This window comes from Pelodiscus sinensis, chromosome 2 (assembly GCF_049634645.1).
Source record: "Pelodiscus sinensis isolate JC-2024 chromosome 2, ASM4963464v1, whole genome shotgun sequence".
In the NCBI taxonomy this organism is placed as follows: domain Eukaryota; kingdom Metazoa; phylum Chordata; order Testudines; family Trionychidae; genus Pelodiscus; species Pelodiscus sinensis.
The window spans coordinates 390267-417484 of NC_134712.1; the positions used below are offsets into that span (position 1 = coordinate 390267).

The window sequence follows — 27218 nt, forward strand, 5'->3', positions numbered from 1 at the left end:
ATCAGGTGGTCCTTGTTCGGCCACTGCCGTAAGCCTCACTGTGCTATCCTCTGCATCCAAGACTTGACTCCAAAGCCCTCACCTCCATGCAGGTGCATTACTTGACAGTAACCAAGAGTGGAGTACCTACAGGGACACCACTAGAAGAAGTTACTCACCTTGTGCAGTAACGATGATTCGTCGAGATGTGTGCCCCGTGGGTGCTCTACCACCCACTCTCCTCCTCTCTACGTCAGCGTTCATCTCTGAATTCGGGGGGGGAGCACATTATGTGCATCCAAAATGGGTGCCAACAGCACCATGAGACGGCTACTGTGCATGTGCGATGCGGCCAGGCACCACTAGCGACAATCTCTGATCCCCACAGGGAACATTTTGAAGAACCATCATTACTGCATAAGGTGAGTAACTTCTTCCTGCCTCATCTAAGGAAAGGAGCTTACTGATCCAAATGAGAATGGCTTCGGCTGCCGTGGAAGTCAATCTGACAGATGCCGCAGGCTGTGGGCAAGAGTCCAGGACTTTCAGAAGGGCTGAAGATTCCCATTGCTCTTGCTCTCCTGCCCAGGTTCCGTCCTCCCTACCTCTGCTGCCCTACCTGTCTCTCCTACTCTCTCTTAATCCTAGTAGGGCAGCCAGGGAATACCCCACAGGACACACACCCTTCCTCCCCGAATCCAAGCCATGGGTGGGGCTCAAGCCGCATTAAAATGGGGTCATTTGCTCTTTGTGAGTTCTTTTGATTCAGTTCCTCTGCCTATGTCTAGCAGTCAGCAGTGGCCCTGGTGCTAGGGCAGAGGGAGTGATTGGTGCCTGATGCTCACTGCCTTCTGTTTTTTCCTCTTCCAGTCACCAGAAGCAGTTGACAGTCTCCGCTATGTGGATGACACAAATAGCACAGGTAAGTTACTCACCTAGCAACAAAGAGCCATACAGTCCCCACCTACCTCCATCGTCTCCTAGCCACTGTACCAATGAGTCCACAGAGCACTGACATAGCCAGTTCCTTCTCCTGCTTGAAGCAATCTCCTATTTCTGTCTCATTCTAGACTGAACCCTCCAATCCAGCAGCACTGAATTGTGGGTAGGATTTTTCTGCATTGTGGCTGGATGATGACTGATTTGTTGGGCGTAGTGTGTAGTGGGCAGGCCTCGCTTCGTTCCCGGCTGCTGTCCTAAGGCAAAGGCTGGGCCAGGCTGGCCTCTTGCAGCTGAGGTTGGTGTGCAGTGTGCATGTCCCAGTGTGTCCCCTGCCGAGGCAGGAGTGCAGAACTTGGCTGCCTGTCACAGGTAATCGGAGGTGCAGGGCATGTGAACACTTGAGAGCCAGGATACATTGAATCTATGTGCATGTACTATGTGTACATGGGATCAAGACTTTGCTCAGCCATGTCCAGCATGTACCCTGCATGGTTTTTTTTTTTAATTTAATTTTCACCAGAAAACTTGCCTTTCTCACTTTTGCCTTGCTGATGCCTCGTGCCAGTGGTGGACTCAGAAAACTCTGTCATCCGTTCAATGCTAGTACCAGACTTGGCGCTCATAGTGGAGTCTTTGGCAGTTCTGGCAAATATAATGCACATGTGGAGCCCTCCATACCAAGTGCAGTCGCAAGATATCAGGTGCCCCAATACCTGCTACTGCTACGCGCAACCTCTTACCCTTGCTTAGAGAGCTTGACTCCACCTGTACAGCAGGAACAGTTCGTGACCGCTGCCCATTCCTTTTCCCCTGAATCAAGCAGGGAACCATCACCAGTTCCTGGCCTGTTGGTTGGACATTCTCTACCCCTCCTAAATACGTTCCTCTCACTATACCACTCCTTGGAAGGCTTCTCCATCAGCTCTGTCTCCTCCATAGTTGTACCCCTTCCGTTCCCACTTAGGCCTTATTGAGTGTTTTGGGACCCATGCACCCTCCCTTTTTAAACCCTCTAGAACTTGTTCACATTCCTGCGCTTTTAAAAATAACCAAGATCTAATTCACTAACTAGGTCTATGCCTAGAGCTCCCAGTGGTATGGTCTCCATAGAGAGCAAGAACCAGACCAAGAGGAGGCTGAAAGTAGAAAGCAAGACAGGGAAGAGGACCTTACTCGGAGAGCCCCGAGAGCTTCCTAAGCCTTTCCCTCCATGTCTTCAAAAGGCCTTATCATCACTGTACAAAGCAGGGACACACACCCCAATGCCTATCTCAGCTGTGAAGTAAATCAGACTGATTAGATTCATAGGCTTCAAGGTCAGAAGGGACCAGTGTGCTCATCTACTCTGACCGCCTCCACATCACAGGCCACAGAACCTTACCCACCCACTCCTAGAATAGACCCCACTCTCTGGTTGAGTAACTGAAGGCCTCAAATCATGATTCAAAGACTTCCAGTTGCAGCAAATCCACCATTTACACTACTTTAAGCCTGTACGTGACCCCCATCTCCATGCTGCAGAGGAGGGTGAACCCCTGATACCCAGGGTCTCTGCCAGTCTGATGTAGGAGGAAATTGTCTCCTGACCGCAATTATGGGGATCACTTAGACCCTGAGCATGTGGGCAAGACCTACAGCCAGACACCTGGGAAAGAATTCTCTGTAGTAACACTCAGCCCTCCCTAAACAGAGTCCTGTCTCCAACTGTTGGGGATAGTTGCTGCTAGCAATCACAGCGCAGCTACAGGCCATGAAAGACTGTCTCATCACACCATCCCCTCCATAAACACACCATCTCCTCCATAACAACCCCGTTAGGTTTTTGCCCCCACTGTTATTGTTGGAAGGCTATTTGAGAACGTCACTTCTCTAATAATTAGACACCTTGGTCTAATTTCAAGACTAACCATGTCAATTGCCAGTTTAATAGCCATTTGTTCTTTATATCCACATTTGTGCTTAACTTTCATATCTCCTCTCCCTCCTTGTGTTTAGCCCTCTGATGTATTTAGGAAGAGCAATTATATCTCCCCACAGCATTTGTTTGATCAGGCATAACAAGTCGAGCTCTTGCAGTCTCCTCTCAGAAGGTAGATTTTCCATTCCTCAGATCATCCTAGTAGCCTTCTCTACACCTGTTCTGGTTTAACTTCGTCTTTCTCAAACATGGGAGACCAGAACTGCACACGGTGCTCCAGATCCAGCCTCACCAATGCCTTATATAATGGTACTCACCCCCCAGCTTGAAGCAAACTTTTGTGGTTAGTTCCTTGCGCTATGACATTTTGTCCCATGTCTATTATTTTAATGTACAGCATCATTGAGACCACCTGGTATGCTGCTGAACTATTTTGGCTCCTAAGTCCTTTCTTAGGTGACAAACTGGCAGGGTTGAGCTAGCAGCAGTAGCTCCTCATAATCCTTTTTAGGTTCTGCTAACGCTCTGCAGTATGGCATTTATTCCCCCCCCGGGGCCTCCCTATACATCCTTCCTGTCTCCCTAAACTTTCCACTGGTCTTTTTTATGCGGTGCAGTACTAGAATGTTTTCTCAGCAAGATGTATGCACTTTGTTCAGCAGCAAACACTCTTTAGTTCCTGCTGGGACTGAAAGCAGCAGTATCATCTCGCCGGAACATAGAATCATAGAATACTAGAATTGGATTTGGTGGTGATGGGGAACTTCAACTATCCAGACTTATGTTGGGAAACTAACACAGCAGGGCTCAGATTATCCAAGAAGGTCTTGGACTGCACTGGAGACAGTTTTTTTATTTCAGAAGGTTGAGAAAGCTACTGGGGGAAATCTGTTCTTGATTTGATTTTTAACAAATAAGGAGGAACCGGTTGAAAGTGGAAGGCAACCTGGGTGATAGTGATCATGAAATCGTAGCGTTCATGATGCTAAGGAATGGTAGAAGGGAGAACAGCAAACTAGAGACAGTGGATTTCAAGAAGGCAGATTTTTAGTAAACTCAGAGAGCTGGTAGGTAAGGTTCCATAGGAACATAAGAACGGCCATACTGGGTCAAACCAAAAGTCCATCTAGCCCAGTATCCTGTCTGCCAACAGTGGCCAAAAACTAAGAGGAAGCAAGACTAAAAGGAAAAACAACTGAAGAGAGTTGACAGTTTTTCAAAGGGACATTATTAAGGGCCCAAAAGCAAACTATTCTGTTGCGTAAGAAAGATAGAAAGTATGGCAAGAGACCACCTTAACCAGGAGATCTTGAATGCTCTAAAAATCAAAAAGGCGTTATATAAAAAGTAGAAACTATGTCAGATTTCAAATGATGAATATAAGCAAACAACATACATGTGCATGGGCAAGATTAGACCGGCAAAGGCACAAAACAAGCTCAATCTAACTAGAGCCATAATGGGTAACAAGAAGATGTTCTACAAGAATATTAGAAGCACGAGAAAGACCAAGGACAGGGTAGGCCCATTGCTAAGTGAGGAGGGAGAAACAATAACAGGAAACTTGGAAATGGCAGAGGTGCTTAATGAATTATTTGTTTCGGTCTTCACCAAGTTTCATGATGATGAAATGCCTAACATAGTACATGCTCGTGGAAATGGGGTAGGTTTAGACGTTAAAATTTAAAAAAGAACAAGTTAAAAATTACTTAGAAAAGTTAGATGTCTGCAAGTCACCAGGGCCTGATGAAATGCATCCTAGAATTTTCAAGGAGCTGATAGAGGAGGTATCTGAGCCTTTAGCTATCATCTCTGAAAAGTCATGGAAGTTGGGAGAGATTCCAGAAGACTGGAAAAGGGCAAATCTAGTGCCCATCTATAAAAAGGGAAATAAGAACAACCCAGGAAACTACGGACTAGTCAGTTTAACTTCTGTGCCAGGAAAGATAATGGCGCAGGTAATTAAGGAATTCATCTGCAAACATTTGGATGAAAATAAGATGGTAGGTAACAGCCATCATGGATTTGTATGAGCTTTTACTCAAGATGCCTGCCACCTTCAAATTCTCAATCCGTTCCTCCCTATTTGTCAGCAGCAAATCCAGAACAGCCTCTCCTTTAGTTGCTTTCTTCATCTCTATTCATAAGAACAGTCTCCAATACATTCCAGAAGTTGGTGGATAATCTGTGCTTTACCATATTGCTTTCCCAACAGCTGTCTAGGTAGCTGAAGTCCTCCATCACCACCAAGCTCTGTGTTTGAATGATTTTTGTTAGTTATTCCAAACTAAGAACTCTCGGGGGACTTCAGCTACCTAAACAGCTGCTGGGAAAGTAATATGGCAGGGACATTATAACTAGAACAGTACTGCACTGGTGTGGGAGAAGCACTAGGCATGACCCACGAGGATCTGCACCAAGTTAACCTGGTGACAAATCCCTCCTTGGCTACAGCAGAAGGACTCCTAGCACAGGCAGACCTGAAATGACTTTTGTTTGGCATCCAGTTGATTTGTTTTGGTTTGACTGGAGGGCAGGAATGATTCTGGGAGACTACAAGGTAGCTTTGAGGTTTCAGGGGAAAAAAGTAATGTCTATTTACGATAAAATAAAAAATATGAAATCTTTAATGGAACAGAAATTCAGAAAAATTCCATTTCAGGACCCAAAATCAGATTTGTTTTTCAGTTTACCAGCTGCATGTCTTACAGAGACAAGGTGGGCGATGTAATAGCTTGTGCTGGTGAGAGAACAACAAGCTGCCAAGCTTATGCAGCACTGCTTTTCAGGGATGCAGCGCATCACAGCTGACTATAGATGGGACAGATTGTTTAGCATAAGGAGGAGGTCCTATTTGAAAGGAGGGGAAACCTGCCAATATAAGAAGAGAAGGAAGGGTGTGGGTTACAGATTATTGTACTAAATCATAAATCCGGTGATCACTTTATCTGAGAGGCACACTGCTCTGTGGGAAATCCTATCTGATTTCTGTCCGTCTTTGCTCAGGTCCCCAGGAGCCAGATGGACCAGCAGAGGAAGAGGGGCTGTTAGTAACACACGACTCCTCAACACCTACCACATCAGCACTTGAAGAAATGGCTCTGTACAGCAGCAAGCGCAAACTCCGACACAGCCGTCGAAGTCTGGAGGCTGCTGTCCCCACATAAAAGGCCTGATGCACTGGGGCAACAGGACAGCACAGCACAGGACTCTACAACTTCCTAGACTCCACGGACAGCATTGGACTGGGTTCCACAGCATGACATTGGCTGGGAACTGCACATCCCAGGAGGTGTTGTGGTTAACTAACTTTCTTTAGGCTGTGAACCTCCTTTTTTCTCACTACCCACAGTGCTGGGCATGTGCCGAACAAGACAGGACAGTGCTGGACTTTAAGACGTCTGACAAAGCGGGGCAAGGGAAGGAGCAGAAGCAGCAATTTGTTAGTCTGTAAATAGTGTGTGTGTGTGCGTACATGTGTGCGTGCATGAGTGAGTGCGTGACGCTGCCCCTGTTGTTCCCTCCACTTGGTTTTTCAGTGGTTAATACAGGGGCTTTTTCTGATGTGACTTATCACGAAGGCCAGCCCTTTACTCTCATTTAAATTCCAGTGATTTGTCGAAAACCAGGTCCCCTTGCCCCCACTCATGGCGTGTCATGTCTGTGCAGAGGCAAGAATCTGTGAGCTCTATGCCATCAGTAGTCTGGCCCAGTGTGACACTGTTCCTTTGGGCAGCGCACTGCCCCCAGATGCACATGGAATTCATGTAGCACAGGCTGTGACCTCCTCTGGGCAAAGACACTACAGGAGGGCAGCGGAACAGGTGCTGACTGTGTGAGAGTAGCATGCATGAGCTGGATGAACTAGGGGAGATGGGGGTACAGAAACAAATTGGCCAGCTATAGCAAAGTCATAGCAATATGTGCATGTGACGGCGGTAGGGACAGACTAGTTGGGGATTAGAATGTGGTGACACAGCAGTAGGTGGGACAAATGAGACAGTGAGGATAAGGTCCTAGTGTAGAGTGCAAGGAGAAAGTGGGATGTGGGTTGGTGGGGGGTCAAGTAAAGGCATTAGGTGCAGGATGATGGTGGGACACAGTGATGGTGTGGGCGGCAGAAGGTGGTGGCTCACACTGTGTTGTCTGTAAGCACTGAAGTAAAATGTGAGATTTAAGGGGGACTGGACACAGACAAAGTGAGACCCATACAGGAAGCTCCAAGGGGAAAAGGATAATTAGATAGGCATCGCAATAACTACAAAGCCTACGGTCTCTAGCAATGTGGTGGCTTTGTGACCCTTTCCCTCCAGCTTAGGACAGATGAAATTGTTTACACATGCACCAAGGGAGTTATTGCTGGCTTCCTGCCTGGAACAAGGGCTTGCTCAGCCTTAGTACCAAGTGAACCCATGGGTGTGGTGCCAGTGAGTAGGTGCCTAACTCTACCTGTGATGTTATTGTTTCTCTTGGTTTTACTGCCCTGTGTGAGTTAGCAGCCCTTAGCCACCCATGCCCCAAAGCAAGGCATCTGATCTTGGCAATGGCCTGAGTGCTCTTTCCACTCCCACTAACAAATTGGTGCTGATGCCAGCAACAGTAAGAACAGAGCTGGCCCGTAATCAGCCCAGTGCCAGGATGTGACTAGGGAGTGAAGGGCACTTCTGCTTGTACATTTTTTTAAATGACTGAATGTGGTTTCTTTTAGCTGAGACTCTCCTCCCTTCACACCAAAATCACATGGCACATGTTAACTGAATTAATAAGTTTCATTTTACAGGGATCAGCGGTGGGGGGAGGGAAATCTGATGATCTATCAAATTACAGCCACAGCTGCTGCCATCAGCAATTTGAGCTTTTCCTTTTTAAAAACTTCATCTTAGCATTTGCTTTTCTAACGAGCAATTTCTGGAAACAATCATGAAAATTGGTTTTGGTGACTAACTTGTAATTTTCCTTTTCCTTTGTGGTCCTTGGGTGCCAGGCTCTAATCTCTCTACCCTCCTGAGAGATGCAGAAGAAAAATTAGCTCATCAAGACTGTAACTAGTGAAATTTGTACAACCAAAGAAATCTATTTTGTGGTTCAAGGAGAATAAAGTTTACTTTTCATTTGAGAGCTTGTGTCCGTAGCTGAAGCTCTTTCCTCTGGCCAGTGGGCAGCACAAGACGGGCCTCTCTTTAGTCATTGCTTCTACCCCAACAAACTTGGGTGTTTCTGATCAGCAGAGCCAGTGCCCATGAGCGTGCTGCCTGTGACGTCAAAGGGTAGATGTTCTATAGTACTGTGTTCAGCCATAGTAATGGCAGTTGCAGCAGGCTCAAAATTAGGTGTGCCTGTCCCTTCCCAATCAAGAGAAAGGCAACTGTTCCAGCATCGCTGTCTCAGCCTCCCTCGCATCTGCCCTGCTATGGGCTCCCATTTTTGAGACATCGTTCATAGAGTTCAGGGCCAGAAGGCACCACAGTGGCCTTTTAGTCTGACACCCTCTATAAAAGACCAGGAAATGGCCCTAAATGAATTCCTGGAGCATATATTTTAGAAAAACATCCAATTTTGATCTAAAAATTGCCAGAGATAGGGCAGTCACCACAAGAATTTGGTAAATTGTTCCAGTGGTTAATTATGCTCACTGTTAAAAAGTATGTCTCATTTGAAGTCTGAATTTGTCTAGCTTCAACTTCTATCCATTGACTCAGACCTTTCGCTGCCAGCTTGAAGAACCCATTTTTGAATACTTGTTCCCCATGTACATATTTGTAGACCACATCAAATTAGCGTTTAACCTGTTCTTTGTTAAAATACACTGATTGAATGACTTGAATCTGCTAGACTCCTTGAACACTATGTTCCTGTTTCCCCCACCCACACACATGAAGTTATGCAGGTCACCTGCCAATGTAACCATCTTCTGTATTTTCACCCACACATACACATGTACACGTACATGTAGAGGGTGGACTCTCGAGGATGGGGCAATTTCATGCAGCAGCCTGCACAGCACATCTGCTAGTGGCAGCTAACAAAGAACCCTAGAATGGTAGAGCCCAGATGGGTCATAGCTTGGCTCTTCCCAACTACTAGTGCGATGCAGTGTAAAACCAAGCTTCCCACTCAGTACATATGTTCATAGTTGCAGCAGGTGGGTGGCTACCTGTCATCTTGGTGTTACCATAGCCACTTTTCAGCTGTCTGGGGGAAGGAGGCACTGTCACTACAGTTGCTGCAGAACAGTTGCCTGCTGGGTGCTAGAGAAACGAGGCTCAAGGAAGAACACTTAGGCAAGCAATTCTGACTCAGCATGTATGGGGAAAGTCTCACCATTTCAATGGTTTGCTCCCTGCCATGTTGCCCTGCCTCCAGCCTGATTTTCACCACTTGACCTATAGGCAGTTGGACCCCATCTGCAGCCATTCCTGGGACACCATGCACCCATGCTCAGACAAGTCTATAAGGAGCTTTTTAATATCCCTAAGTGGACATGGTGCAATCACCTCTAGTTTGGGCCTGCACAACCCCTGTCAGTGCCAGGGTGGCTGCTGGTTTGGTTTCATTCAGTGAGCAGGGAATGCAAGCGACAGTCCCTCTGGTGCTAGCAGTAGTTTGGCTTCAGATGAATAAGGCCTTCATTACTTTGGGCTTTTTAACAATGTCAGGTCAATCTGTGCACTAGCAATAGCTGGAAGCACCTGGAGTGTTGGCTACACTGCAGCTGCCACAGCCAAACTGCTGTTTGTAGTAGCCAGACTTGCTTATGGTGCCTAGCACAGAATGGTTACAGGCATCCCAGATACATACATAGAGTCACTGATACTGAAAAATGGGTGCAGCCAGCCCCAGTTCACTGCGCTGTTCATTGAAGAATCCTGTGTGCTAAGTCCTGGGTAAAAGATAAAGAAAGGGTTGCCCTCCATTGCACTAGGCTGGCAAGAGCGTTGTCTCAGTGGGGCTAAAGACAATGGCACCAAGTTGCAGCCTCCTTCAGCGATTGCAGCAAATAGGAAGTAGAATAGGGGGAAAAAATGGCTAAAATAAGTCCCAATTGGGTGTCATAAACAAAAAGACAATGGCTGCAGAGGTGAGGCAGAGGCACATTTCCTTCACACTTCCTGCCTGGTACTGAGGTATCACAGAACAAAGGGCCGGGACTGCGAGAAAGGGACTCGTCTTCCTACTCGCTTTCTGAAAGAAAAGAAACGGGTCTCACTAAAGTTGAGACACTGTCTAGGAGAGACTCACTTAGCCTGCAAAGCGGGGGGGAGAGTAAGGGGGTCTGTAGGTGTTCCCTATAATCTGTGAGCTTGTGCAGCTACTCAGGAACTATTCAAATGCCACCCACCTGATTAGCAGAGCACCCACAGCTAGGTTTTGTTTCTGCTGGTGGAGCACTTTTACACATGCTTCTGTGCACATAAAAATTATTCTGCACATGGATGGAGAAAAATCTGCTAATGGCTGGAAAATATTACAGGGACAATTGGACATACATTTAGAGTCTTGCCAGTTATGCTGCTGAACATAACTGCATCCTGCACCCGGATCTGAGCTGAGTTCACCTCACCCTGCCAAAGGCTATTTGGCACCACTCACGATAAGCCTGCACTTGTGGCAGTAACACAACAAGCCGAACCACAGCGCTACCCATGATTGGGTATTAAACACAAGCCTTGAACTACAATTTCACTTTAATGAGACACCAGCTTCCACACGGTTGCTGCCTGGTATCCCCATGCCTACCGGCTGCACTTGGACAGAATGACCTGAATTGGAAGGAGAATTTGGAGCAAGTCCTCAGGAGGCTGGTGACGTTTGATGACAAAAAAGAATTTAAAGTTTCCAATCCTAGTTGCTTGAAATTCAGTTTGTGCGTATTCCGATCCATCAGTTGCTCTGATTAAGGACAGGTACCTGTAAGAAGAAAGGGATGAGCAGTTGCCCAGCAGTTTATAGGCATGCTATGCTAATGAGCTCACCTGGTCTCACTGATGCCTGCTTCTAAAAAGCCACAGGTGGTGTTGCAGGGACACAGATCAAGTAAACACCTGGTTAGCGCCCCCCAACCTCAGAATACTCAAAGGCACCAAGGCTGTAGCTGTGCAAAGTGGACGACTCTGCCTTGAAGCCTGACTGAAAGTGTTGGAAGGCAGGGGCTGTGGGAGGGTGGAAAGCCGGTTGAAGCCATGAACAGAATTGTGTAGCACTGAAACACAGCCTGTAAGTTCACAATGGAGTGCAACAAGGGATGACTGAGACCCCGAACTGTATTAGAAAAAGGAGCAGTGCCTACCTGCCTCTGTAGCACTTGCTCCTTTCCTGTGCGCTTTTGTGAGTTGTTTCTTTTCCTACATGCAGCCTCACTCCCAGCACTGGCTCAGAGCCTGCTTAGGAGTTCACTCTACTAATGCACTTCAGGTTTTTTGATGGCCCCAGCTCTGTAAAACATGATTCCCTTTCATCATGGCTTCAGGTACCACCACACCTTCTCTCTTCCTGGACCCAGACTTAGGCCCCGTGCTAAATTACGCAGCACTGAAAAGCAAACGTGGGTCATTTTTTATACCTATTGGTTACCAACATGCCAGCCCACTCAATCGTCCCCTGCTCTTGCTGACTTTTGTGACAGAAGAAGTTACCCTGTGCAGTAATGATGGTCTTCAAGATGTGTGTCCCGTGGGTGCTCCACTGTAGGTGTAGGGCTTGTCCCAGCACCGCAGATCGGAGATCTTTTTTAGATGTAGTCCGCTGGACCGCAATGCGTGTCTCGTGCCTTTTGTGCCGTTTGTGTGCGCGCAGTCCGGCTCCCGCCAGTTCCTCCTGATCCTCTAGAGTCTGAAAAACATAATAAATGAGGTACTCCGAAAGAGAGGAGGAGGGTGGGTCATGGAGCACCCACAGGACACACATCTTGAAGACCCATCGTTACTATACAAGGTGAGTAACTTCTTCGTCTTCTACGAGCAGTGTCCCGTGGGTGCTCCACTGTAGGTGAGTTCACAGCAGTAGCCTACTTCAAGGAGGCAGGATTCGGAGCTAACATCCTGCTGCCATGGAGAAGATGGCAGAGGCAACTGCTGCATCAGTCATAAAGATGTTAGGAATAGCATAGTGTTTGGCAAATGTAAAGCCAGAAGACCAAGTAGCTGCTCGGCAAATGTCTCGTAAGGGAATCCATTTGAGGAAGGCAGCTGAAGTTGCCATCACTCTCGTTGAATGTGCCTTCAGCGTATGTGGAAGAGGCTTGTTCTGTAAGCAATAACATTGTATTATACACGAGACGATGAGTCAGGATATACATTGTGCCGACAAGGGATGGCCTTTAGAATGTTCCACAGTGGACACGAGGAGGTGCTGAGATTTCTGAAAGCATTGTGTCCTGTCAATATAGAATGCTAATGCTCGACGGACATCCAAGGTATGGAGACATGCATGATGTGCTGAGTGGGGTTTGGGGTAGAATGTGGGAAGAACTATTGGTTCGTTTAGGTGGAACTCTGAATTCACTTTAGGTAGAAAGGCTGGTTGAGGACGCAGTATTACCCTATGGGGGGTAAACACCATGTAGGGTGGTGATGCTGAGAGGGCGGATAATTCCCCGACCCTTTGTGCTGAAGTTATTGCCAACTGAAAAACCATCTTCATTGTTAGGGTGTGTAAATCACAAGCTGCCAACAGCTCAAAAGGGGGTCGCATTAAGGCATCCAAAATTAGCTCCAGGTTCCATGGGTCTGCGGGCTACCTGTGGTGTGGGAAGAGATTAGTCAACCCTTTCATAAATCTCTTTGTTATTGGATGGGAAAATACACAGTAGCCATCCACAGAGTGCTGAAAGGCGGTGATTGCTGCAATATGTACCTTGAGAGAGGAACAAGTCAGGCCAGAGTGTTTAAGATCTAAAAGATCATCCAAAATGCGATGAATAGGGACTGAGTATGGGTCCACGCCTAAGTTGGAGCACCATGAAGAGAAGTGTCGCCACTTATGCAGGTAAGTGTTACATGTGTTAGATCTCCTACTATGTAGCAGGACAAGCTTGACAGCTTGGGAACAATTAATCTCTGTTTGTTGGAACCAACTAGGTACGAGGTCATCAAAGCGAGGTGGTCAAGTTGAGGATGTATCAATTGCCCATGATCCTGCAACAGCAAGTCGTGGCGTTGGGAAGATGATATGGAGAATGGATTGACATGCGAAACAGGTAAGGAAACCATGTCTGTCGTGGCCAGAAGGAGGCTATCATTATTACTGTGGCTCCTTCGATTGCTATTTTCTCCAGAACTTTGGGAATAAGGGGAGTAGGTAGAAAGGCGTTCTGGAGATGATGACTCCAGTTGTATAGGAAGGCACCCCCCATGGACTTCCGTCCAACCCCAGCTCTTGAGCAGTATTGAGGGCACTTTGTGTTGCGGTGTGAGGCAAAAAGGTCTACAGATGGATACCCCCAATGGTGGAATATGGCATGAAGCACCTCTGGATGCAATTCCCATTCGTAATTCATGGAGGAATGCCTGCTGAGAGCATTGGCTGTGGAGTTCTGCTCACCAGGGAAGTACTCTGCAATAACTGTAATTTTGTGCTGGTTGCACCAATTCCATAAACGTATCACCTCCATGCAAAGTGATCAGGATTGAGCTCCGTCCTATCTGTTTACATAGTATACCGTAGTCATATTGTCGGTAAGGACACAAATGACCCGACCACAGATAGGGGAAGAAAGTGCCGACATGCATTGAAGACTGCCTGCAACTCAAGTAGGTTGATATGTAGTAGCGATTTGTGAGTGGACCATAGGCCCGGGGTAGGCATCCTGTAGGTTGAGGGATGTAAACCAAACTCCACTGTGCAATGCTGGAATGATAGTTGCCAGGGTCATCATCTTGAAGCGTTGTTTGCGAAGGTACCAATTTAATCATTGAAGGTCCAGGATGGGTCTCCAACCTCCCTATTTTTTCTGGGTCAAGAAATAGTAGAAATAGAACCCCCTGCCTTTGAACTTGTCTGGAACCTTCTCTTTCGCTCCAATAGCTAAGAGACGAGCCACTTCTTGTTTTAAGAGAGACTCATGAGATGAGTCCCTGAAGAGGGATGGGGTGGGGGTGGAAGGAGGACGTGAGAGAAAGGGGATGATGTAGCCTAACGCAATTAGTTGTACGACCCATCTGTCGGTGGTAATATAGGTCCATTGCTGGTGGAATGGCCGTAGACAATGGTGAAACAGTGCATCTGTGGCCCAAAGGTGGGTGGCCAGCAGAATGGTCTGCAGTCCCTCGACTGAGGACTCAAACTTGCTGCCTGGTGTTCTGTTGATTGGATGGTTTAGTTTGTGGTAGTTTTTTCTGTTGTCTTTGTCTGCTGCGTTGATGTTCCTGCTGTCTATCCTGGGACATGGCGTGTGAGAATGGTCTCTGTCTTTGGTAGGATGTATATCTTTTTCGGCGATAAGACGGGGTGTACATGCCTAAAGTGTTAAGTTTAGATCTGGAGTCCCTGTCAGAATGGAGGACTTGATCCATCTTTTCTGCAAAAAGACTCTGCCTGTCAAAGAGAAGATCTTCAACCTTTGACAGGAGGTCCTTCGGCACTGCTGCTTGTTGCAGCGATGAGGTTCTGCGCATGACCACAGATGTGGCGGTGGTCCGCACTGCCACATCTGAGATATCAAGGGCTATGTGTAGCACTGTTCTAGAAGCCATGTATCCTTCTTGTACCACTGACTTTCCATCCGACAAGATCCAGACGCTTAGTCTCCTTGTCATTGGCACTGCCCCTGAACTGAGGAGCTTTAGCCCTCTGTTGTGCTGCATCCACAACCAGAAAATTTGGTTGTGGTTGCGTGAAGAGGAATTCCATGCCTTTAGCAGGAACAAAATATTTCTTGTCTGCTTTTTTGTTGGTAGCAGGAGTTGATGCTGGCATTTGCCATATGTCGTCTACTATCTCCAAAATTGCGTCGTCAAGTGGAAGTGCAACTTTTGGGACGGTTGTAGGTTTCTAAGCAGACAACGGGTTTTTTTTGTTGTTGTACTTCTGAGAGTTGCACCTGTTGACTATCGGTGACTCTTTTGAATAACTCCTGAAACTGTTGGAGGTCATCAGTGGGTGATGCATTCTCGGGGAAGACAGCATCATCAGGTGACGACGATGATAGGTTTGTAGGCGAATGTCTTTGTGGTTCTTCCTAATCCAACAACTGATTGGGCTATGGTTCCGCATGTTGGAGTAGAAGGTCTCATTGCAGATGGGGCAGGAGAGTCAGTTCTGGTATGTGAAGGGCGAGGTTGGTGAGAGGATGGTGATGATACTGTGCCCCATCGTGGAGAATATAAGTGGCATCTGATCTAGTGAGAGTGTGTATAAGGTCAGTCATAGTGTCGCATGTGATATGGGGAATATTTGGAGGAGTATCTATACCTATGTATCTCACGGTGCCCAGAGTAGCTGAGAGTGTAGGAGATCTGGGAGATCGCGATCTTCCCCTTGAGTGTGTGGAGCATGCTGGTGAACGTTGGTGCCGATGGCGGTAATGAGATGAAGTATATGGCGGAGAGTAATAACTTTGTTTAGAAGTGTGATGTCTTGGTGAATGCCCGGAAGGAAATGAGCGAGCTCGAGACAGTGAAGGCAGTTCTGGAGAAAACTCAATTTGCTCTGGGCTTGGAGAAGGAAATGGTAGCTTGCGGGACTTTTGGCAAGACTTTGTCAGCACTGGGGATTGTTCGGGTGAAGACAAAACCGGGGTTGAGATGGGCATAGGTGCCAGCTATGCAATTGTATGGGGCATCGGTGCCATCACTGGTCAGTGCAGCAGTGTCGAGTGTGCTGTTGGTGCCGATTGAGATGTCAGTGCCAGCACTGGGTGGTGTAGTGGTGCCAGTTGTATTGTCGGTGCCAGCGTGGTCGGTGCCAGCATGGTCGGCGCTGGAGTGGCCAAAGCCGGAGTGCTTGCTGGTGCCGATACAGTTATCAGCACCAATGTTGGTGCCGGTTCAGGGCTCAGTGCTGGTCGAGTTGCAGCAGACGTTTTCAGTGCTGACTCTCTCAATGGCATCGGGTTAGATACCAATAAAAAGAGGAGGAGAATTAGATTTTTTGCTCCCCTGGTTGTAGAGTTGCTGGCATTAGACAGAAGGGAGAGAATTAGATTTCTCATTCCAGGAAAAGAGGAATTGTCTTAAAGGAATATTCGACGGAACTGTCTGAGACACCAGAGTCGATGGGCTGCTTGGCAGGGCATTCCAGATGCGACCCCTTAGACTTGCACACCTTTGAAGTAGGAGAACTGCCCCCTTCCCACTTAGAATCATAGAATCATAGAATTATAGGACTGGAAGGGACCTCGAGAGGTCATCGAGTCCAGCCCCCCGCCCTCAAGGCAGGACCAAGCTCCACCTACACCATCCCTGACAGATGTCTATCTAACCTGTTCTTAAATATCTCCAGAGAGGGAGATTCCACTTCCTCCCTTGGCAATTTATTCCAATATTTGACCACCCTGACAGTTAGGAATTTTTTCCTAATGTCCAATCTAAACCTCCCCTGCTGCACTTTAAGCCCATTACTCCTTGTCCTGTCCTCAGAAACCAAGAGGAACAAATTTTCTCCTTCCTCCTTGTGACACCCTTTTAGATATTTGAAAACCGCTATCATGTCCCCCCTTAATCTTCTTTTTTCCAAACTAAACAAGCCCAGTTCATGAAGCCTGGCTTCATAGGTCATGTTCTCTAGACCTTTAATCTTTCTTGTCGCTCTTCTCTGTACCCTTTCCAATTTCTCCACATCTTTCTTGAAATGTGGCGCCCAGAACTAGACACAGTACTCTAGCTGAGGCCTAACTAGTGCAGAGTAGAGCGGCAGAATGACTTCATGAGTTTTGCTTACAACCTAGAACCATATTTGCTTTTTTTGCAACAGCATCACACTGTTGACTCATATTCAACTTGTTGTCCGCTATGACCCCTAGATCCCTTTCTGCCATGCTCCTTCCTAGACAGTCCTAGACACTTCTGCTGCTTCCTCTGCATTGGATAATGGGAGTGGTGCCAGTGAGTGTCGGTGCCAAGAGGTCTTCTTGGAGTCCTTCTGTGGTGCCAACTTGCTCCGTACTGACGAGGGCACACTTCTTATGGAGGCCAACTGGTCCAGTCCTGCAATGTGCAGTGACAAATGAGGGTGCAGGGAAACCTCCATTAGGATGTTCTGGAGGCAAAACTCCCTGTCTCTCCATATGCACTGAACAGGGACTTGGGAGAAGAAAGCTATGGAGGAGGCTAGGGCCCTGGTGGAATAGGAGGAATTTGCTGCTGCAGGGATAGCAGCTAACTCATAGCATTTGCAAATACAATCCATGATCCACGGAGATCCCTGTCTCTCCAAGTCCTTGACGTAAACACCTTGCAGATCTTGCACGTGTCTGTGAGGTGAGCTACTCCCAGACACTTAAGGCAGGATTCCTGTGGCTCACCACTAGGTATAAATTTGGTGCACTCTTTGCACAGTTTGAAGCCATAGAGCAGAGGCATGCCCTGGCCCTGGAACAGAAAGGGAAACACAGACTCCCTGCAGAGAACTATCAACTAATGAGTATAACAACTATCTACAAAACAAAGCTAGGGACTAGCACTTGCTCAAGGCAAGAGAAGCAATAGCTCCAACCATCACTGGTGGAAAGAAGGGACTGAGGGGGGGCGGGGCAGCAGTGGACTATATACCTTGTCATACTGGCACCACTCTAGGGGGTCTTCACTGCCAACCTAGGGAAAAAGCTTTCCAACAACTGTGCACTTGGCACATATACACCTAACCTAGAATGCACATGAGCAATCACTCAAAGAAGAAAAATATGGTTATTAACCTTTCATAAATGTTATTCTTCGAGATGTGTTGGTCACATCCACTCAAATGTAGGGGGGGGGTATGCGCGCCATTTGTACAGGTGTCTGAAACTTTTTGAGCTAGTAGCATCCATTGGATGAGTTAGGCAGCTGCCCGGGGTGGCACCAGTATACCGTGCGATATATATGATGCTACTGACCTGCCCCTCCCTCAGTCCTTTCTTGCCTGCTACTCCAAGAGAGGGTAAGGCAGGTGGTTATTGGAGTGGACATGAACAACACATCTTTAAGATTAACAGATATGTAAGGTTAGTAACCGTGTTTTCTTCTTCGAGTGCTTGTTCACGTTGCTTCCAATGTAGGTGACTCCCAAGCTACTCCTAAGGAGATGGGGTTGGAACTAGTGTCTTAAAGATTGGTGGAGGACCAACCCACCTCCCTAAGTAACCTATTCCAGTGCTTCCCCACCCTTCAAGTGAAATAGTTTTTCCTAATATCCAATGAAGACCTCTCCCACTGTAACTTGAGACCATTGCTCCTCGTTCTGCCATCCGTCACTACTGTGAACAGCCTCTCTCCATCCTCTTTGGAACCTCCCTTCAGGAAGTTGAAGGCTGCTCTCAAATCCCCCCTCACTCTTCTCTTCTGCAGACTAAACAAACCCAAATCCCTCAGTCTCTCCTCATAGGTCGTGCTCCAGCCCCCTAATCATTTTGGTAGCCCTCCGCTGGACCCTCTCCAATGCGCCCACATCCTTTCTATAGTGGGGGGCCCAGAACTGGACACAATACTCGAGATGCGGCCTCAACAGAGCTGAATAATGGGGAATATTCACTTCACTGAAGCTGCTGACAATGCTCCTCTTAATGCACCCTAATATGCCATTAGCCTTCTTGGCTACAAGGGCACGCTGTTGACTCATATCTAGCTTCTCATCCACTGTAACCCCCAGGCAGGGCCATCCTTAGGATTTATGGTGCCCTACACGGGATTATTAAACTGATGCCTAGGTTTGTCGAGCAAAAAGAAAAAAAAAAAAAGGGGAACCCACCAATACATTCAAATCATGTTCCTTCACCAAGACCCCACCCCTTTGGGGCCCCATCCTCTCTGTTCCCCTCCTCTTCTCACTTGCTATCCCCACCCATTATACCCTCTCACTGGGTTGAGACAGGAGGTGCAGGCTCTGGGATGGGAATGAGGGATTTGGGTGTGGGAAGGGGTTAGAAGTGCAAGCTCTGGGAGGAAATTTGGATGCAGGAGAAGGGGACGCTGGCTCGGGGACGGGGCTGGGGAGTGTTGGGCTCAGGTGAAAGGTTGGGGTGCTGAGAGCAAGCCACAGGCTTATGGCTGTGAGGGTGCAGGAGTTTGGGCTGGGGTGCATGAGGGGCAGGGAGGCTGGGAGTATGATGGGCTCAGGACACACATTTGCAATGTGTGGATGGTGGAGGAATGTTGTGGCAGAAGACTGAGGATGTGGGGGTGCAGGAGTTTGGGGATGTAAGAGGCTCAGGACAGGAGGGTCCAGTGTATGATAGGCTCAGATTTGGGGTCAGGTGGTACAGGAGTGTTATGATGCTGCAGTGAGATGGGGATTTGGCCCCAATTGGAGGTATATTGACCAGGCTTCATTTTTAAATAAAATATTATGTCAAACTCAAAAGGTTTTAACATTGAAGCAAAATGCAGGACAATGTAGCACTTTAAAGACTAACAAGATGGTTTATTAGATGATGAGCTTTCGTGGGCCAGACCCACTTCCTCAGATCAAATAATGGAAGAAAACAGTGACAACCATATATACCAAAGGATACAATTTAAAAAAAATGAACAAATATGAAAAGGACAAATCACATTGCAGAACAGAAGGGGGATGCGGTGGGGGTTGGGGGGGGAGGAAGGAAGGTAAGTGTCTGTGAATTGCTGATATTAAAGGTAGGGAGAGTGGGATGTTTGTGAGTTAATGGTATTACAGGTGATAATTGGGGAAACTGTCTTGGTAATGGGTGAGAAAGTTCAAATTCTTGTTAAGTCCTTGTTGGCAAGTGTCGAATTTTAACATGAATGACAGTTCAGAGGATTCCCTTTCAAGTGCAGATGTAAAAGGTCTTTGTAGCAGAATGCAGGTGGCTAAGTCATTTAGAGAGTGTCCTTTCTGGTTAAAGTGGCAAGAAACTGTTTTCTCTTTGTGATCTTGTCTGATATCTGTTTTGTGGGCATTAATCCTTTGGCGAAGTGTCTGAGATGTTTGTCCAATGTACATAGCAGACGGACACTTTCGGCACATGATAGCATAGATTATATTTCTGGATGCGCAGGAATATGTGTTCTTGATCTTATAACTCACTTGGTTAGGTCCAATAATGGTATCAGCAGAATGAATATGTGGACAAAGCTGGCAACGGGGTTTGTTTTAACATTGTCTTTATATATGAGAGGGGCAGGGAACCTGTTTTGAGTCATGGGTCACTGACCCACAGAAAAGTCAGTTGGGGCCACACAAGTGAGATGCCAAAAAAAAAAATACCAAAAAACCCCAAGCCTAACTAATGCGGTCCCAAGGACGCTAGCACAGCTGGCAGGGTGCTGGAGCCAGGGACAGAGTGGTGCTGGGTGCTGTGGTAGGTGGCAGGGTGCTGGGTCCAGGGACAGGGTGGTGCTGGGTGCTATGGTGGGTGGCAGGGAGCTAGGTCCGTGGACAGGGTGGTGCTGGGTGCTATGGTGGGTGGCAGGGAGCTAGGCCCGGGGACAGGGTGGTGCTGGGTGCTATGGTGGGTGGCAGGGAGCTAGGTCCGTGGACAGGGTGGTGCTGGGTGCTATGGTGGGTGGCAGGGAGCTAGGTCCATGGACAGAGTGGTGCTGGGTTCTGTGGTAGGTGGCAGCGTGCTGAGTCCAGGGACAGGGTGGTGCTGGGTGCTACGGTGGGTGGCAGGGAGCTAGGTCCGGGGACAGGGTGGTGCTGGGTGCTATGATGGGTGGCAGGGAGCTAGGTCCGTGGACAGGGTGGTGCTGGGTGCTATGGTGGGTGGCAGGGAGCTAGGTCTGGTGACAGGGTGGTGCTGGGTTCTGGTGACAGTGTTGGTGGGGGGCAGGGTACTTGTGGGGGGTCTGGGCAGGGGACAGGGGCAGCTGGGACCAGTTCCTGGCAATGCTGCAGCACCTCTGGGAAGTGTGCGACTGCACTCCCCCTCCCCAGACAGCTGGCATGCAAGCTGCCTAAGCAGCAGGGGCTGTTGCACCCCAGCAACTTACCTCCACGATGCCATCCTGCGGGGTGGAGGGAGGGCACAGGGAGTCCAGGGAAAGCAAAGCTCTGTCCCCCTGGGAGGAGTCGTCAGCACAGCATTGTCACCCTTGTAAGCCCCGTAATCTCTTCCAGCTCCCTCCTGAGTTCTGCACCCTTTACCTCCTGCCCTGACTCCTGCTCCCCCACCTCCCTATCCTGAGCCCCCCATCAGACCCTGTGCCCTGAATTCACCCCTCCTGCCCTCATTCTATCACCCTCTGCCCTGAGCTGCCCCCACAAACTTTCCAGCCCCGCCCCATGTTGTGCTTAAAAGAAGCACCCGGGATCTTTTTCAGAGGGATAAGGCAACACGCCACATTTATTGAACATACATAGATTAATCAATATTTATCATATGCATATGACACATCACACTCATGCACTCTCTCTCACACACGAGCACACACCGTCTTCTTGTTACCAAAAGTTGCTCCCCCTAACTGCACTGGCCAGCTGAGTTAGATGGGGGAGGGGTGGAGCCAGTTTTCTGTGGACAAGAGGAAAACCCCGGGGTCCCTCTGCAAGACATCTCCTATTTATCTCCCTCATGCAGCCAACTAGTCATCACCTCCGCCTTTCTTAATGCTGCTTCAGAGAGAGTCCTTCCAAGGGCAGGCATTTGCTACTTGACTCCCAGTCCTCTTAATGAGCTCACTTTGCAGATACTGTCTTGGGTCTGGCTCCCAGACCTTCTCCACCCTTGCAACTGCTGCTGGAGGGGCTCACCTTTCATTCTCCATTCACACTCATTCATTTCAACAGGGCAATCAAGGAAAGGGGAGAGCTCAAAAGACATTTTTTTCTTAAAGAAAGTTTCTATTAATACAAATGTATAGGAGAAATGTTACAGAGATTCTACAAGAACACAGAGATATATCTAAAAGGACAAGATCTTAATAATAAGTTATATGGGAGTGATAATATTACAGGGATTTATCTACACCCACACATCTTAACCCCTACCCCTTACTAAGAGTCCCCCATATCTCTGCCCTGACTCCAGCCCTGCAAGCTTATACTCCAACCCTAATGTCCCGCACCAAACTCTGTGCCCTCCGCCCCCTACTTCCTGCCTTCACTATAGCACCCTTCCACCCCCTGCCCTGAGTTCCCCAACTCTCCCAGCCCCCTGACCTCATTCCTGTACCCGCACCCTTTTTTATTCTAGCAAAAGACAGAAAAGTTGCAAATATTGTTCACCAAAAAACTATAGCTGATGTTGTGGCAGCACGTCGTGGTTCCCCGTCTCCTGCACCCCTGTAGTGGCCGAACAGACTCCCCCAGCCGGTAGAACAGGGGAGTTTATTGCTTCTCCAGGATACAGCACAGCACAGATGTAATCCGGTTACAGGGCAGGCCTAGGATGCCTCAGCCCCCCTTGAGATGGGGGAGACTGGGCCCTTAAATCCCAGCCCCCCTTTGCTTAGGCTGCCTCCTCCATGATTCCAACTAGAAACTCAAACTCTCTCCCAGCCCTGCGCTGGTCTCCGCCTTCCTTCCTTTTTCTCCCTCCCTGGGAGGCTGAGCCTGGGTGTCTGGGTTAATCCACATTTGGGAGAGTCAGTGAGAATCTCCCATCACAGCACAGGGGGACCCCAGGTCACAGAGCAGACAGCCCCCCCCACTGCGCCACAGCTGTTATAATCACTTTCCTTCTCATAGTAATACAAACTTCCTTTTAGGCTTTTCCCGTTCATTTTTGAAAAACTCTATCATATAAATAAAACACATACATTTTTCTTGTATTTTGTAACCTCTCCCCCTCTCCACTCTCCTCCTCCCACCCTTGAAATTACCACTTAAAGATCCAGATACGCTCATAGGAACATATATATGTAATCACAACCTACATAATAATATCTCCACCCAAAGAGAGCGAGGAGGACGGAAAGCCTCCTCCTCGCTTGTGCGTCGCCTGGAGCCTGAGCGAGACAGGCAGTGCCCCGGTATCTGCAAGTGCCGGGGTCAGTCCCACTCCAGCCAGCCCCCCTACATGCTGCACTGCCCCCCAGCTCTGCTTCCTGCCCCCCCTTCCATCTTTCTGATCTCCTCAGGCCAGCGCCACTGCACCCCCCCACCCCTGCTTCCCGTCCCCCTTCCATCAGGCCAGGCCAGCCCCGCACTCTGCTTCCCGTCAGTCCATCAAGTGTGTCCGTTTTGGGGGGGGGGAGCGGAGGGTGCTTTACCTGATAATCCTACTGGCGCAGCCTCCTCATGTACAGGTCAGTTCCCTCCTGGCACACAGCCAGTTCACCCCCCCCCTTCCAGCACCTCACCCAACCCAACCTAGCCCTGCTGGAGGGGAGGGGGGAGAGAGGGGAGCTCTGCAGGGGAAGGGGCATGCTCCATGCGGGAAGGGGAGAAGTAAGGTAAGGATACTGCCACAGACCCGTCCAGCCAGCCTGCCTCACCTTAAGAGAGTGCCACACAGGTAAGTTCTGTCCCCCACCCTTCCCCCTCCCCTTCCAACAGACCGCAGCAGCCAATCCCCTCCCTCAGACTGTGCTGCAGCCTGCAGGCAGCGCATTGGGCTCTCTCTAGGACCTTGCTGTTGCCTGCTCACTGCTTCCAGGCCGGCCAGCAGAGCGGTGCCCCAGAAATTCTGGTGCCCTACGCAGCTGCGTATGCCTAAGGACGGCCCTGTCCCCAGGTCTTTTTCTGCAGAACTGCTATATAGCCATTCAGTCCCCAGCCTGTAACAGTGCTTGGGATTATTCCTCCGTTCCCAAGTGCAGGACTCTACACTTGTCCTTGTTGAAACTCATCAGATTTCTTTTGGCCTAATCCTCTCTGTCCAGGTTACTCTGGACGCTATCCCTGCCCTCCAGAGTATCTATCTCTCCCCCTAGCTTAGTGTCATCTACGAACTTGCTGAGGGTGCAATCCATCCCCTCATCCAGATCATTAATAAAGATATTGAACAAAACCGGTCCAAGAACAGATCCTTGGGACACTCCACTAGAAACCGACCACCAACCTGACATCAAGCCATTGATCACTATGTGTTGGGCCCGACAGTCTAGCCAGCTTTCTATCCATCTTACAGTTCATTTATCCAATCCATACTCCTTTAACTTGCTGTAAAGAATATTGTGGGAGACAATATCAAAAGCTTTGCTGAAGTCAAGGTATATCCCTTCCAGTCCTAGTATTCTATGAGTCTATGATTCTATCACATCCACTGACTTTCCCGTATCGACAGAGCCAGTTACCTCATCATAGAAGCTAATCAGATTGCTCAGGCATGACTTGCCCTTCATGAATCCATGTTGACTATTCCTGATCACTTTCCCCTCTTCAAAGTGCTTCAAAATGGATTCCTTGAGTATCCCCTCCATGATTTTTCTAGGAACTAAAGTAAGGCTGACTGGTCTGTAGTCCCCTGGATTGTCCTCCTTCCCTTTTTTAAAAATGAGTACGACATTTGCCTTTTTCCAATAATCTGGGATCTCTCCCGATCTCCACGAGTTTTCAAAGATTATGGCCAAAGGCTCCGCAATGATTTTTGCCAACTCCCTCAGTAACAGATGCATTAAATCTGGGCCCATGGATCTGTGTATGTTTAGCTTTTCTAAATAGTTCCTAACCTGTTCTTTTCCCATCAAGGGCTGTCCACCTCCTTCCCACACTGAGTCACTTACTTCATTTGTCTGGGAACTGACCTTGTCCGTGAAGACAGAAGCAAAGAAAGCATTGAGTACTTCAGCTTTTCCCACATCATCTGTCATTAGGTTACCTCCCTCATCCACTAAGGGCCCCACACCCTCTCTGATCACCCTCTTATTGCTAACATGCCTGTAGAAACCTTTCTTGTTATCCTTCACATCCCTTTCTAGCTGCAATTCCAATTGCGCTTTCACCTTCCTGATAACTCCCCTGCATTCTCGAGCAATATATTTATACTCCTCCCTAGTCATCTGTCCAAGTTTCCACTTCTTGTAAGCTTTCTTTTTGTGTTTAAGCTCACCAAGGATGTCCCCGCTAAGCCAATCTGGTCTCATAAGAACATAAGAATGGCCGTACTGGGTCAGACCAAAGGTCCATCTAGCCCAGTATCCTGTCTGCCAACAGTGGCCAGCACCAGGTGCCCCAGAGAGGGTGGACCGAAGACAATGATCAAGCGATTTGTCTCCTGCCATCCTTCTCCAGCCTCTGAAAAACAGAGGCCAGGGACACCAATTCTATCCCCTGGCTAATAGCCTTTTATGAACCTAACCTCCATGAAACTATCTAGCTTCTCTTTAAACTCTGTTATAGTCCTAGCCTTCACAGCCTCCTCTGGCAAGGAGTTCCACAGGTTGATTACACGCTGTGTGAAGAACTTTCTTTTATTAGTTTTAAACCTGCTCCCCTTTAATTTCATTTGGTGTCCACTAGTTCTTCAGTTATGGGAACTAATAAATAACTTTTCTTTATCCACCCTCTTCACACCACTCATGATTTTATATATGTCTGTCATATTCCCCAACAGTCTCCTCTTTTCTAAACTGAAAAGTCCCAGTCGCTTTAACCTCTCCTTATATGGGACCTGTTCCAAACCCTTAATCATTTTAGTTGCCCTTTTCTGAACCCTTTCCAAGGCCAAAATAGCTTTTTTGAGGTGAAGAGACCACATCTGTACACAGTATTCAAGATGTGGGCGTACCATAGTTTTATACAGGGGCAGTAAGATATTCTGGGTCTTATTTTCTATCCCTTTCTTAATAATTCCTAGCATCCTATTTGCCTTTTTGACCGCCGCTGCACACTGTGTAGAAGTTTTCAGAGAACTGTCCACGATAACTCCAAGATCTTTCCTGATTTGTCGTAGCCAAATTAGCCCCCATCATACTGTACGTATAGTTGGGGTTATTTTTTCCCGATGTGCATTACTTTACACTTACCCACATTAAATTTCATTTGCCATTTTGTTGCCCAATCACTCAGTTTGGTGAGACCTTTTTGGAGTCCCTCACAGTCTGCTTCTGTCTTGACTATCTTAAACAGTTTTGTATCATCTGTAAACTTTACCACCTCACTGCTTACCCCTTTCTCCAGATCATTTATGAATAAGTTGAAAAGGATTGGGCCCAGGACTGACCTTTGGGGGACACCACTAGTTACCCCTCTCCTACCATATTTGCTTTTCTTGCTGCACATTGGGATGGTTTCTTCCTGTGCCTTTAACAAGGCTTCTTTAAAATACTGCCAGCTCTCCTGGACTCCTTTCCCCTTCATGTAAGCATCCCAGGGAATCCTGCCCATCAGATCTCTGAGCAAGTCAAAGTCTGCTTTTTTGAAGTCCAGGGTGTGTATTTTGCTACTCTCCTTTCTTTCTTTCTTTGGTCAGGATACTGAAATCTATCATCTCGTGATCACTGCTTCCCAAGTTGTCACCCACCTCTACTTCCCCTACTAGTTCCTCCCTGTTTTTGAGCAGCGGGTCAAGCTGCGCATGGCCCCCTGGTTGGTTCCTTCAGCACTTGTACCAAGAAGTTATCCCCAACATTCTCCAAAAACTTCCTGGATTGTCTGTGCGCCGCTGTATTGGTCTCCCAACAGATGTCAGGGCGATTAAAGTCCCCCATGAGAACCAGGGCCTGAGATCTGGACACTTCTATCAGTTGTCCAAAGAAAGCCTCGTCTACTTCATCCAACTGATCAGGTGGTCTATAGCAGACACCAACCACAACATCACCTCTGTTGCTTCCACCTCTAAACTTAACCCATAGGCTCTCAACAGGCTTTTGTCCCTCTAAATATTGGAGCTCCTAGCAATTATACTGCTCTCTTACATACAATGCAACTCCTCCTCCTTTTCTCCCCCGCCTGTTCTTCCTGAATAGTTTATACCCTTCCATGCAGTGCTCCAGTCATGCGAGTCATCCCACCAAGTCTCTGTTATTCCAATCAAATCACAGTTCTTCGACTGATCCAGGGCTTCTAATTCTTCCTGTTTGTTTCCCAGGCTTCTCACATTTGTGTACAAATACCTTAGATAACCAGTTGATCGCCCTGCCTTCTCCATCCAAATCAGGGGTCTTCCTTTGTTGCTCATTCCTCCTTGTGATTCTTCCCAGCATCCGACTTTCTCACTTACCTCAGGGCTTTGGTCACTGTCTCCCAACAAACCTAATTTAAAGCCCTCCTCACTAGGTTTGCAAGCCTACCCGCAAAGATGCTCTTTCCTCTCTTGGTTAGGTGGATCCCATCTCTTCCTAACAATCCTTGTGCCCGGAACAGAGTCCCATGGTTGAAGAAACCAAAGCCCTCTCTCCGACACCAC

At 48.0% G+C, this 27218-nt stretch overlaps 2 protein-coding genes across 56 annotated transcripts in view; one reads left to right on the plus strand and one right to left on the minus strand.

Moving 5' to 3' along the window:
- Positions 1 to 7955, plus strand: part of SCRIB (scribble planar cell polarity protein) — a 264687-nt gene extending 256732 nt beyond the window's left edge. For 39 of the 43 annotated variants that reach the window (XM_075919859.1, XM_075919864.1, XM_075919865.1 and 36 more), the window contains 2 exons: positions 850 to 901; positions 5846 to 7955. In XM_075919859.1, coding sequence (XP_075775974.1) covers positions 850 to 901; positions 5846 to 6006 — 213 coding nt within the window. In that variant the 3' untranslated portion in view covers positions 6007 to 7955. Of the gene's footprint in view, positions 1 to 849; positions 902 to 1049; positions 1085 to 5845 lie in introns of all 43 variants that reach the window. The other 4 variants (XM_075919868.1, XM_075919862.1, XM_075919867.1 and 1 more) reach the window with 2 other exon arrangements.
- IQANK1 (IQ motif and ankyrin repeat containing 1) overlaps positions 1 to 27218 on the minus strand; it is a 172959-nt gene that overhangs the window by 5582 nt on the left and 140159 nt on the right. The window contains exons 15-16 of one of the 13 annotated variants that reach the window (XM_075919897.1): positions 10577 to 10747; positions 8095 to 10021 (exon numbers count right to left, since the gene is read on the minus strand). The exons of 11 other annotated variants lie outside the window; for them this stretch is intronic. In XM_075919897.1, the coding sequence (XP_075776012.1) occupies positions 9967 to 10021; positions 10577 to 10747 (226 nt within the window). In that variant the 3' untranslated portion in view covers positions 8095 to 9966. Of the gene's footprint in view, positions 1 to 8094; positions 10022 to 10576; positions 10748 to 27218 lie in introns of those variants that run through there. One more of the 13 variants, XM_075919902.1, reaches the window with a different exon arrangement.